Genomic DNA, 13,968 nt, shown 5'->3' on the forward strand with positions numbered 1-13,968 from the left:
ACGGGCAAAATGTGAGGATCGAAAATGGGTACCTCTAGTGCCAAAAACAAACTTTGAAACTTTGAAAAATTTGAACTGCAACTTTGAGAAAATTTATATAATGCCAATTCATTTTTTGTTGTGAATGTCAAGAAAAGAGATGCACAAGATAAAATTTGAAATTATACTTCTCAAAAACGAAACATTTAACAAAGTGTATTAATAATTTTTACCCTAATATTTTTTTTATCCCTATTGTAATAAAATATTATTATGATTAGTATTTTTATTCAAAGTAATAGAATATAACGTTTATTACTTTCATCGTGATCTATCAAAACGGATTATATGTCATGTCGCAATAACGTCTGTAGTTCTGAATACGCATCTCTTTAATTTCATGCGTTAAATTTTTCATGGAACTATTCAACAAGCATGCTTCAACGCATTATTCCCAAATAACAGAAAATATGAGAGCCATACTTCCAAAATTGCTCTTGCAGCTTGTTTAATTTTGATCTTTTCATAAAATAAAGACAAAACTAATGACAACCATAATATTGTTTCAAACCTGGTTGCAAAATGCTTCTGTCAAGTATTGTATCAGGTATTTCTCCCGAATTTCTAGCGTGCCTTCGTGGTGTAGTGGTTCTGCACACAGGGCCGGTATTCCAGAGTTTCGTGGTTCGATTCCCCGCGAAGGCGATTGATAATTTTTCATTTTTCAATCTCTCCTGCTTCAAAAAATAAATATCTAATGTCTCTACAGTGGCGACCGAACTGAAAGGGTTGTGAATGATGATTCTCCACAACCAAGATTTGGCGATTGGATTCCCTAAAAACCCCAGGAAACATCTTTAAATGAATAAAGTATTTCTCCCGCCTTCCTAGCGTGCCTTCATGGTGTAGTGGTTCTGCACGCTGGGCCGGTATTCCAGAGGTCCGTGGTTCGATTCCCGGCGAAGGCGGTTGCTAATTTTTCATCTTGCCTGCTTCCAAAAAAAAAAAAAAAAAAAATCCTAATGTCTCTACAGCTGTCTTAAGTAATTAGCTGCTTTTATTAATTTTGAAAAAAAATGTTATTACATTTAAAGTCTCAGAATACAATTCTAGCTAATATTTCTTTCATCTTTTACTTGTGAAACATCCATTTTTAGAATTTAATAATTACGCATATCTTGTATAGCGAATTTTCATCGACTACTCTGAGGAGGGGGGGATCAAGATTCGAGTCTAAATGATAAATCTCTTATTGAAGTATTATATGCCCAGTACTTTATTATTCGCTTTCAGAAGTTTACTAATAAGTTTGCCATCCTTTCTCTGTTTTGATTACCCAAGAAGTTCGTTACCACGTTTTTAAAGGGCATCCATGCATCAGTCAGCATTATTCAATTCACTCTCGAATCCTAGATCTCTCATTGGCACTGTAATTTGAAGACCAATAAGTATGCCTCTTAAAATCTGATTTAACTAATTTTGGAGAATCTGGTTTTCGAAAAATGAAAATTATTTTCTTTTCTAGATATATTCGGCCTTCACGAAGTTTTTTATCAAATGAATTCGAGATTTCTGTGAGGACGTTATATGCAGTCAGGAATTTCATATTCTGAATCGCGATGAGCCAGATTTGTTTATTGTATGTAGTTCCTTCTATATTCATAGTCTCTTTCTTTTTCTTCATAAAAATAAAAAAAAAACAATTTATTTATCTAAATTGTAAACCAAGCCCCACTTCTATTACTTTCAGATTTCCCAAGACATTCGTAGAGTGTGTCCCATAATTTATACACTAAGAAAAAATCTAACATTTTAGTACAAATTTTTAATGTATGTAATATAAAAAAGTAACACTGTGTAATTTCCTTTATTATAAAATCCGATGTTGACTCCACATGACTTCCTTCTATGGTCTATTAAATTACGAGTATATACATTTTTTGCTGCATTTCATTTAAAGATATTTCCTCAAATTTCATAAGAGATATAAATAAAACACATAAATACATAAAAAATACATAAAAACTCAAAACATCTTCATTAAAATTTGTAAAATGCAGATAAACATAAAACACTAAATACAGTTAAAAATAGTTACAACAAAATAATTTTTACAATTAAAATTAGGGCTTCTACTCCAAAATAAGGAATTCGGCCAGCCAGGAGGAAAGCAGATTTTTCGGTGCAAAAATCTGAAAATTTACTTTTGGCTCCACTCAGCAAAAAGATGTCGAAGTTGGTGCACCATCTGACTTAATTCTCTATTCTACTTAGACGTTCAAATGTAAACAAATAGCGCCACTTTTAAACTGTTGATAATTCTATACCTATTGTATGCAGATTAACGCAAGACATAAAAAATCTCTATCTATATATATATACAATTGTATATATAATTTAAAAGTAGGAGAGACCCAACTCATTAGTAAGACATGAATTCCGCCAAGCAATGTAATACATGATAAACAGCAATGTAAAAAACTAAGAATCTAAGACAATTATCTAAAGCAGAAATTAAAAATTAAGAAAGTAAATTTGCAATGATTAATCTCCCTTGTTTGGAGTTTGAAAACAGAACTTATCAGATGAAAATTACTTGGTGGAATTCATGTCTTCTTACTGATGAGTTGGATTTCTCCTACTTCTAAACTACTAATTTAAATTTAGCAGCATTTTGCTTTAAATTCTTCCTTTTTAGTATAAATGTTTCTTACTAGTTAACTACTTCGTTTCTCATTGTATATATAATTGTATATTGTATAACAATTGTATATATATATATATACAATTCAATTAGGAAAAAAAAAGAGTTCTTTATTCTGCTCATACGTATTGATGTCACGCAAAAACATTGTATGATACCCAAAATTTTTGGCGACTTCCTTTACTTCGATACAAGAAAGTAAAAAAAGTTGCTTTCAAACTCGATTTCGAGGCGTCTATGAACGCTTTGACAACTGTTTCTTAAAAATACTACGTTGATAAAGTTTAATTTCAACTAAGAAGACTACGTCATATACAAAACCATTATTTTGGGAAAATAAACTTTTAGAATTAATTCTTGAGGACTAAATTGAATGAAAGATTTCTATGGGATTCTTCCTTTTTAATCTTAATGCCAATATCTCAGTCTGGCTTTCAGAAAATTAATATACTCGCGTAAGATCATTTAAACTCGAACTGACTGTAGGTAGTGCATGTCATTGTCAAGAACGTCATATTGATCTCTGACATGAAATAATAGCGTCAATGGAGAGTTTTGTTATAAAACTACCAGTTTAGTTTGGTTTATTTGATTACGGCAAAGTAGTCGAGAGCTATTTGCCTGAGGGGAGGAATGCTTTCGTAGAGGATGTTTTCTAAACGAAACTTTCCCCGTGTGTAATGCATATACGATGGTTCGTATACGCATTACACACGGGGAAAACCACAAAACGCTCATGCAGTGAGCCCGTTTGCGGAATTCGAACCTCGGAACGAGCTATCAGTGTTCGGTGACCGCTCTACCGCTGGTGGGCTGGTGAAAAAGTCTGTCTTTAAAATCAGTACCGCGAAATATATAAAATGCAGAAAAATTTTCTGTTACAAGAACAATGTTGAGCACTGGTATATAATAATTTAAATTTGTTTTCTTCAAAATTTTATCTGCTAACGGAGAAAAAGTTAAATGGAATGTCGGGGTTGATTTTGTGCAGCCAATGTATATTTTTAAGTAAATATTAAAAATATGCAATGAAATTTTCTTTTTACACTGTAGTTTTGAGCAGTTTTGGTTTATAGCAGAGAAATATGGAACTGTTCTTAATTTTCTTACTATGCAGTTACTTAATACTTCGCACGTGAACACTGATTTCTATTCTCTGAAGTGAAATCTCACCTTAAGTGCACAATTTTGACAACAAGCATTGAAGCAGTTTGCTGCATAAGCATGCCAAGAGGCTTTGCCAAAAATATAGGAACCGGCAGACAGCATTAAAAATTAGATTTCGTTGTTTGTCAAAGATTATTATTATTATTATTATTATTTTTAATTTGGCATTGCCAACACATGAATATTTTCGTCACTTAAACACTTCTGTAACTGGAAGTATAAGACTACAACCAACGATTGAGAAAATAAAGGCCGGGTAAGGACTTTTAACCCGAGTAATACATACATACATATATATATATATATATATATACCCACTCACCCCTTATATATATATATATATATATATATATGTGTGTGTGTGTGTAGAGAGAGAGAGAGAGAGAGAAAGAGGGAGATAGATACACTTTTGTTACTGACGATTGCAGTAAAAAAAGAAGTGTATAACTAGATGTTATATCAATTTCATATACAAAATTTCAATTTCTACGACTAATAGTTTATGAATGATGCGAGATTTAATACGTACGTACCTATGTACAGATTTCACAAAAACGTCCATTCTGAATCCTTTTTTTGGGGGGCGGGGAATTCCATTCCACGTTTTGGAAAAAAGAATCCTTTATTTTATCCTTACGAAAAAAATAGTTAAAATTGTTCCGAAAACAGTCAAAATAGATATTTCCTTTGAAATATTATAACTGAATTTTTTCACGAATACAATACTTCCTTTACTTCGTACAAGGAATTAAAAATGAATGAAGAGCCGTCATACTACAGTGCTAAAAAATAGTTACGTAATAAACAAGATACTGTCTAACGATCCATAGTTTTTTCTAATCTTTGACTTCTATGTGGCTTAAGAAGTTTAATTGTTAAATTGATTTTTACTCCTCAAGGCTAGTTTCTATTATTTGGAAAATGTAGAGAAACCATGTATATGTAAGAGTCCATATTAAGTTTCTAATATCGAGCAAATAATGTTATTGTTTCAAATGCCTTCTTGCAACTTAATGCATTTACTGGGATTGGCCAATATTCATCGGTCATTTAATTGTCATCATCGAGAACCTGCACCACGAGCGGCGACCGATTCTACAGGGTAAAGCTGACCAAGACAGGGAAAAGCTGAGTCTGAATTTTGACGCAGAACATCCGGAAAACGGATCCTGTGGTCTCCTATCTTTCTTCCTATCCATCAAACCTTCTGAGAGGAAGTTCTCAGATCACTTAACAGGTTACGTGGCAGGCGCAAGGACATAGTCCAATCCTGTGTGTAATGCTGTGATAAGTTGATAGCAGTTATGACTCCATTTCAAAGGTGGAAATTCAGAGTATTCTCTAAGCAGAGAAAACACTAGGTCAAGTCGGAAAATTCTGACAAGTTGGGAAAGATGTTGAAAGCCAGTCGCAGAACCGCTATAGAAACCAGGTAGAAAGAGCTGTGAAGGCGTAGTACTGACATCAGGAGTAGAAAGTTTATAATAGGCTGAAAGTATGGAGTTAACAAATAATAGCTCTAGACTGGCGGGAGGGCGAAATAATTGGGCTAATTTTAGAGCCATGTTTAATTTAGTATAAAATAATAAATAATTAAACCGAACGATAAAGAAAAATAAGGAGAAGAAGGAAATTAATAACAGTGAGCACTAAGTAAAAGACTTAAATTGTCACTGACTATAGAAGCAGTTAATTAATTTAGGTAGCAAAAATATGAAATTCACACAAAAACATTAGTCTAAGAAAGAGCACTGCTCAAGGTCTTTTTTTTATTTACAATATCATGGAGGTTATAATTCAGTTGTGGGATACTTTCATTATTCACACTTTCAGTGTTTCTGAAAATTATTTTTGCAAATTTTCCATGAATTTAATTATGCTTTTACTTTTATATTCGTCGGAGATTGCATGTTTTTTTAATAAACCACCTGCTGGTTGTTATTTGCCTCTGTGTTGTGCTTTGTAGTACTTGCAGTTTATCAAGCTTAGTTTTACTTGCGTAACCCCATACAGGATAAGCATAAGTGACTGTGGGTAGCAGCGTGGCATTATACACGAGTAATTTATTATCTACAGATAAAAATAAGTTCTGGGAACTTACGGGATATAATTTAGTTTCAGTAACCCGGAACTTGGAAGTAATTTGTGTTATTTAGGGGTTCCACATAAGTCTATTCCAAAATAAAGCCTAGGTATTTAACCTGCTTTGCCCAGGGGACGGCAATATTATACAGTAATCGTCATATTTAAATGCAGACTTTTTTTGAAGAGTACTGTTTCAGAATTGTCCACATTAATAGCTATTTTTCCATTTTTGAAGAGAAGATTCCAATGAATATATATGTTTTTGTAGTGCTTAGATGCCTGAACTCAGTGTCATGATCGCCGTATCATCAGCGTACATAGCTAGTGCTGTGTTTATGTTGTGTAGTATGTCATTCGTATAAATTAAAAATAATATTAGGTCAATCAAACTCCCTTAGGGGAAGTCCCCGAGTATTTGACGATGTGTGGCATAATAATTGTTATAGCGAACGAAATAAAATCTATCTTTAAAATATGACTTAATGATGTGTCCTGGAAATCCCAGGGTAATTAATTTGTGGAGTAACTCTTCCGGTCGTACATGATCAAAAGCCTTAGAAATATCGAGCAACAGTGCGGCAGTTATTTGTCGATTTTGGGACTTTTAGAAATAAATTCAGTCACTCTATACAGTTGATGATTTGTAGAATGTTTTCATTTGAATCCATGTTGTTACGGCATAATGCTCTTTGATTCCATAAATTCAAGTATTCTGTGCAGGCTGACAGCCTCAGTGATCTTCTTCAGCGAGGAGAGACGACTGATTGGTCGTTAAGATGACGGTTTTGTTGGATCCTTTCCAGGTTTCAAGATTAGCGCGATTAGCGCCGTTTTCCATTGCTCCGGAAAATACTGAAAGCATTTTAAATGACTCCATACCGCAGACACTATACACTTACATACATTATACACTATTCAAGTCTTCTAGATTTAAACCTGAGCCCAAAGTTACGGCAGCCGTTACCGCTACCGACCAAATAATTAGTGTAGTTTTTCAAATGCATTAAGAATTATGTAATAGCCGATCTTCATAATCATTGATTCTCTTAAGAAATACTGGGGAAAAAATCTGAAAAATGATAGATCCAGCAACAATATTTTGTAAAATTTCCGATGATAGCTGAAATTTACATTCATTTTTTCTCTTTTCTACAGGTCGACGCATTTTAAGTGTAAATAACTCCGCGCCTTCTCCGAATGGCGTGGGGGTGGTACCAAGCTGTGTTCCTCCTTCTTTTGAAGAATTTCCTGATGATTTCTTCACCCAAGAGCAGCGTGAAAGGGGAGGCCTCATCGTTCATGCCCTGATCGTTGCTTATATATGTTCTATGCTAGCAATTGTTTGTGATACGTACTTTGTACCATGCCTGAAAGTTATTTCTTCATGTAAGTGGCTCATTTTCATTGCTCAGATGTTGTCAAATTGTTTATTCTGAATTTATAAAACTAAAACAAAGTGATATTTGTTTTTTGAAACATTTTATTAAAAACAAAATTTTCTTTTAAAATCTAATCAAGATAATATAACAGAAAATATTCAGACAAATATTATACTAATGTAATGTTGATTACTCTTTCTTTTTTTTTAAATTCCTTGTTAAAATTTAAAATATTATTTTCAGATTTCAAAGTTCCCCAGGACATCGCGGGAGCTACCTTCATGGCTGTTGGTACTTCATCGCCAGAACTCTTCTCTTCAGTCATAGGTAATTAAAGTTGTTTTTATGCCTTTTCCACGCTAGAAAGTTCTATGATAGAATTTCTGTAATTTTCTTTGGCCGTTGTGTTACTCTACCAAACTATTTAATATCCAAGTGGCGTGATATTTATTCATAACAGAGAGATCCAACCAACCTAGACAGCGAAACTGTCCATAAGACTTAGCTTGATTCCGAAAGGTGTAAGATCTTAAAATCTGGCTAACTGCTATTTTGCAGAAGTACTGCTATTTGATGTATTACAGTATCTTTAATTTTTCTTTTAATTTAAAACTATACATTGCTGGACAAACCTGGCGATTTAAAAGTAAAAGTAATATATGTTCTTAAAAATGTTCAAACTTTAGTTTATATTTTAATAATGCGTATTTAGTCGAATATATCTACTTCATATTCATATAAAATATATCCAATTAGAAACTTTTCTGAACACTTGCATCATTGTTGTATGTAATAAATAGGTTTCTAACGTCATATATTATGCATATTCATACAGATTAATTGCTTGGTTTAATAATTTAGGAATACATTGAAACATTTTTAAGCAAAATTCTTCATCATGTATTTTTTTAGGGTAAATAATTTAATGTACAACGAGATGCTAGAAAGCATATTTCTGAACTAAAGGCTTAAGCTTCCGCATCTATTACGTCATTTCTTTTGAAGGATGTACGTTTGAAAATAAAAATCTAAGTTTTTATTTTTCTTGAAGATGGAAGATAAATAATTCAAAAGAACAATGCTCTTGTCTATAAGCTATACTGCTTCGTTATTAAAGATCAAATCAAAGAAAGATTAGATAATATAGCTCTTTTCCATTCATAAAACTGGTGCGCTCTAGTTTTACTGCTTATTGACTTCCTTTGTTTACATTTTGATAGTAAAACCCTCGAAAGTGATTTCGTACAGATAAATACCCTCAACTATCCATTCAGTGTGATCGATTTCTATTACTCAAATTATTTAATTCAGTAATAAGAAAAAAATTTAAAGTAATTAATATTATGTTAATATTAATTATTGCATATCATATTAATTTAGAAGTCAAACAACAAAAATCAGCGTTATATTTTAAAATTTTCCCAGTATTGTTGTTTGACTTAGTTGTATTAACTTAGTAGTATTGGCGAATAGTGTTAATATTTGTTCGGCGTGTTATTGTATCTTAATTATTGCATATCATGTTGAGACATTTATTGAGTGTCTTATAATTGGCCAAATTCATTGCATTTCCAGTTACATTAGAAAATGTTGAAATACTAGAGAATATCTTTCGTGAAAATTTTGAACTCTTTTACAGTACATTAATATTTTACAGCGAATTGATTTAATAAAATGAATACTATATAAATAAAATATAATATTGTCAAAATTTTGCAAAACCTATTTCTGCATTAGATTTGCTCTATCGAAGAATTCAGCTATCACTTTCAGCCTCCTGTGTATAATATAATGAACACGCATTGCATTTGAACTAAATATTGATATGTGATAATTTTTATATATTGCAAAGACTGGCATTTTTGTTTTCTTTTTCTGGTGTTTATTTAATATGCATAATAATCTGCAAAGAAAAGATAAAACTAATTAAAAAATAAGTAAGTACAGTAATCCAAATGTTATACTCCATATTTATCTAATGGGGAGCATGAGCTTTCTCTCTAATTAGCAATAAATATGTGCTTGGTTTTAAAATAATAACATTTATATTACACCCGATTTTATTTAATGAAACATCACATTAGTTCTCGGCTTCTCCAAAAACATCTGTATTCCACTTCTTTAAGAAGGACTTTTATGGACAGTAAAAAATTAAAACTGCAACTCAGAGCTCCTGTGCTATATGTAGGGAGTAGAATGCATTCTTTAACATTAAAACGTTTACATCAGGTTGTTCTCCGGATATATAGCATGAAAGATTTTGAGACTCAAAACTAAAAAAATTAGTTTGCTCTTTTCTGCATTTATTCATTTAGAAACGTGATCTTGAGCAATATTTTTGCATCCTTTTATCTTTTGACACTTGGCTTCAAATTCTTTGTCAGATGGTGTTTAACTATTAGTGTTGCTTTTCCATTTCTCTCTAGACTTTTAACAAAACATCGAGAGATTGTCTTTTCCTTCACAAAGTTTCAGGCTTGAGCCCGCTCGTAAATTAAATTTTTATCAGTATTTCAATGCTTTCCTAATATCATCTTCATTATTTAGATTATGAGAAATAAGATATTTTTCTATACTATCGCTTCGTAAGTGAAATTTTAATGCAACTAGTGCCTCAGTCCTTGATATTTAGGTAATGTTTGATTAATGTAGGTATAATAGTATGTTAGTTATTGATTTTCATGTAACGTATGTTTAATGTATCTATAATATCTGTGTTGATATGTTATATTTCAGCATGTCTTCACATATAATTGTTTTATGCATTATCATCTTACTGTTTCCATATCCTACCCCTGCATGTATATAACCTTGTACAATAGAATATTTTATGTTACGCCAGTCAGGCGCCATATGTGAAATCTAATGCACCTAGAGTTCGAGTCCTTGATATTTATATAGATACTGGTGGACGTGGCGCTACACCAATTAACCATATGGTATAAGGGTGGCGCACACTCCTCCGTCGCATGTCGCATACTATCGCTTCAAAGTTTCAGTTATCCCTTGATCAATCGACAATAGCATCTTTTATTTAGATGTCTTGGGGCATTTAATCAATATAACGTTTTCTAGAAGATTTAGTTTCTTCGAATAGTGTTTCGGTGGAACTCTATTCTAATAGAGTTCCGCCACGTGTGAAACTGAACTGTATGAAGAGTGCATATGAGAGGAACTGCATTTCAAAACTCTTTTCATTCAAAACACTTTTCACTCATCCACGCAGACTTTTGATTTGTGTGGTGCTCTGACAGAACTTGACAGTAATTTTCTGGAATGCTCTGGTCTTAACAGATTTTCGGATAAAAGGATTGAAGTTTAAATTTTAATTAAATAAAATTTAATTAAAATTCGTTTAACGTTGTTGATAAACCAAAGTGAGACTCGATTCTTGCTTTTCTAATATGCTTTTTTGTATCCTTACAATCACACATTAAGGAACAGAGAGATGGTTAAAATCCCATCAATTGATGAAAAAGGTAAACAAATCAGTCACGAGAGCACTCACGAATGTTATAAGTTTTTGCTGTACACTTCCTAATGTTACCACATTTTTTCAATTATTTCTTTTAAATGTTGAGATTTTCAAAAGAATGTCGGTTATTCAAAATCTGAAAAAATAATTGTTTTCCAATGGCGGGCACTTGCCTATAACGGCATCGGCCACTCCGAAGTCCAGAAGTGGTGGCCATTTTATTGTTGAAACACCTAATAAGCGTCCAGCGTTACCTTCTATGAAGGGACAGGCAAATTTACATCTATGCCTTCTCTGGGATTCAAACCCGGGTCCTTCGGTATCGCAGTCAGGCTCCTCTAACCACTGTCTCGGACCTAAAGAGTCGGACATTCCACCAGCTCCTAAGAATATGGCAAGAATGTTGGGATCAAGTCTCTACAGGAAGACGTGTTCACAATCTCATTCCCAAGGTCAAGACAACTATCCAAACTAATAGCAATTACATGACGTATTTCTCCTCACTGGTCATGCGCCCTTCCCTTCATACCTCTGCCGCTTTGGCTTGAGAGAGAATGGTAACTGTGAATTTAGGGAGGAGGGTCATCCAGACCATTTTGTGTTCTCCTGCCCACACACAGCACTTAACAGCCTCAAGTAACCAGGAGCCAGATTCTGGTCAAATTGGTTCCAGAATCTATAAAGTAACAGAGTTGCCCAGCGGAAACTAAAAACAATAATTGAGTACTGTACTAGTAATTACTCTTCTGACGCTGGAAGATAGTAGTCATAAAAGTCTTTATAAGCTAGTTCAATATGTCACCAACAGAGTATGTGACATGTATGTTCAATATATAATTTTGTATTTATACTGTGCCAGGTTCTCATACATAAAATTCGTACTGTATCTGAATGCTGTAATGTATCTGTACATGTTTATATCTTTTATTTATGGTATCTAATTTATACTAAGGATCACGCGTATCTCAATGGCATGCTTCTTGTAAACTTTAACTATCATGATAACGTATTTATATGGATGTATATATCAATATGAGTGACAGTATGTATACTTTTATTTATTTCGGAATATTTATGTATGTAAGTGTGTATATATTCTGTATATGAGTTGGTATTTATATGCATATACATATATTTTGATGGTACTCTTCTTCAAGTGCTTTGTATGCACATGTATATATTTCTTTGTAATTTGTTGTACTCTTTTTCAAGTGACTTGTATGCACATTTATATTTCTTTTTTGCATTTTATAAATGTCGTCTGCTCAGCAGGGGCTGCCCAGGGCTGCGGCCTGGTAGCAATTCTGCATGGATATATCTATACCTGGGTTGGAAGCCAACTCAGCGGTTTACCTCCCCTAACCACTATACCCTCTGAGCCGCAATAAAGAAAAATAATAACATATAAAAAATACGATGCAAGCAATTTTCCCACTATAATAGGATTTACATTTATAGGGGCTTTTGTAACGGAAGGTGACATAGGTGTTGGTACTGTGGTGGGTTCTGCTGTCTTCAACATATTAGCAGTGACTGGCGCAGCTGGTCTAGCAGTTGGAACAGCGGTAAGCAAATGCTATTTTATTACAAATTATTTTTTCAAAAGTTTCTAAGATATGTTAATGAATTTTTTATGCTTTTTGAATAATCTATATGCATATACATGATATACACGGAATTTCGTGTTGATATTATAAGAAAACTCTAAAAGATAGTTTAGATTTAATAAGTCAACATGAGTGAACGCAGCAAGAGTTACACACATTTGTTAAAGAAAAATATGTGCATAATAAAAGTTAGAAGAATATGTGCATAATATGTACAACTTAATCTACAGAACTTTGTTACCAAAATTTACTTTTCATTATAAATAATTCAGAACTAATATTCAGATTTCCAGAATCAGAAGCATTAGCATCAAATCTGAAAACGAAATTTATCAGCAGCGCCAGCTGCTAAATTTCCTTTGCTTTGACGTCAGAATTCTTTTCAGAGAAGTATTTCATTGTGATGACACTACACATTCGTTTCACCGGACGCTACTTTTCTCTGCCTTCTCATTTTTTAAACAGAGATCAGTGCTGAACTATGTATTTATAAATATCAGTGCACGGTTAAATTAAAATTTCTAAAAAGTTGCTTAATATACTTGCTAGCTGGGATGGAAAGGACTACTTAAGTTACAAAATATATGTGTTTCCTAGTACTTCAAATGAAGGAACGTGCAGGTAAAAAAAAAAAAAAAAAAAGTTTAACGAAACTGTACAATATATTATGCTTTTATAAAAAAGTAATTATTTTAGAAATACTTCTTTCGTTAAAATAATTATTAAAAGTCATTCTAATACCATATATATTATGCAAGATGTTCCGTCAAAGTAGTATACATTCATTCAATAGGACGAGATTCCTTTCTTTGAGTACATGATATAATGACTGAAGGACTTTACAATCCACTGTTTGCCAGAAAAATTTGAAAGAAATCTGACGCCATGACATTTGAAAGAAATCTGCGCTTTACGGCAAATAACTTATGTGCTACTTACGTTGTAGCGTCACTAGGTTATTTTGAAGCAGGAGACATGAAAAATGCTCTCGTCGGGACTCGAACCCAGACATTTCGAATACGCGCCGAGTGTGCTTCGTTAGAACACAAAGGCATGCTGAAGGACGGAGAAAATACCTTACACTGGTGTGCAAAAATTAAGGACGAGACGGTTTTTTCAATATAACTTTGTACAAAAGCTTTCCAAATCAACACATTTAATACCGTAAGATCCCCAATACGTAAGGACATGAGTAATGTAAGCAACACTTACTAAAAGAGAAATCAGAGGGATAAAAAGAAGCTTTATTGAAAAAGTAGCATGGAGCGCAATGCGACTGAAGGCCGAAAAATCCCTGTGATGGGTGTCCAGCAAGAAACATCCGGTCTTTAATAGCGGATATGATCTCCCCTGACTGCTAGGCAGGTTTCACAGCGTCTTCCCATGTTGAGAATGAGGGTGTCAATGAGTTGTTGAGGCATTGCTGCCCATTCGTCTTGCAGCGCCAATCGAAGCTCCGGAATCATTACTGGTGGTAAGGTACGAACTGCCAAGCGTCTGCCTAGAAAATCCCATACATGCTCGATGGGATTGAGATCCGGAGATCGTGCCGGCCAATCCATACATTCAATA

General features: G+C 33.3%; 1 protein-coding gene across 1 annotated transcript in view; it reads left to right on the plus strand.

Moving 5' to 3' along the window:
- The window catches only part of LOC118190075 (sodium/potassium/calcium exchanger 5-like), a 56,203-nt gene that overhangs the window by 9,119 nt on the left and 33,116 nt on the right, over nt 1-13,968 (plus strand). Inside the window, exons 2-4 of the mRNA XM_085816922.1 lie at nt 7,091-7,321; nt 7,558-7,641; nt 12,248-12,354. Of these exons, the coding sequence (XP_085673048.1) occupies nt 7,091-7,321; nt 7,558-7,641; nt 12,248-12,354 (422 nt within the window). The remainder of the gene's footprint in view (nt 1-7,090; nt 7,322-7,557; nt 7,642-12,247; nt 12,355-13,968) is intronic.

The sequence above is a fragment of the Stegodyphus dumicola genome, chromosome 5 (assembly GCF_044657685.1).
Source record: "Stegodyphus dumicola isolate Sdum_Otavi_A_Nest chromosome 5, ASM4465768v1".
NCBI lineage: Eukaryota > Metazoa > Arthropoda > Arachnida > Araneae > Eresidae > Stegodyphus > Stegodyphus dumicola.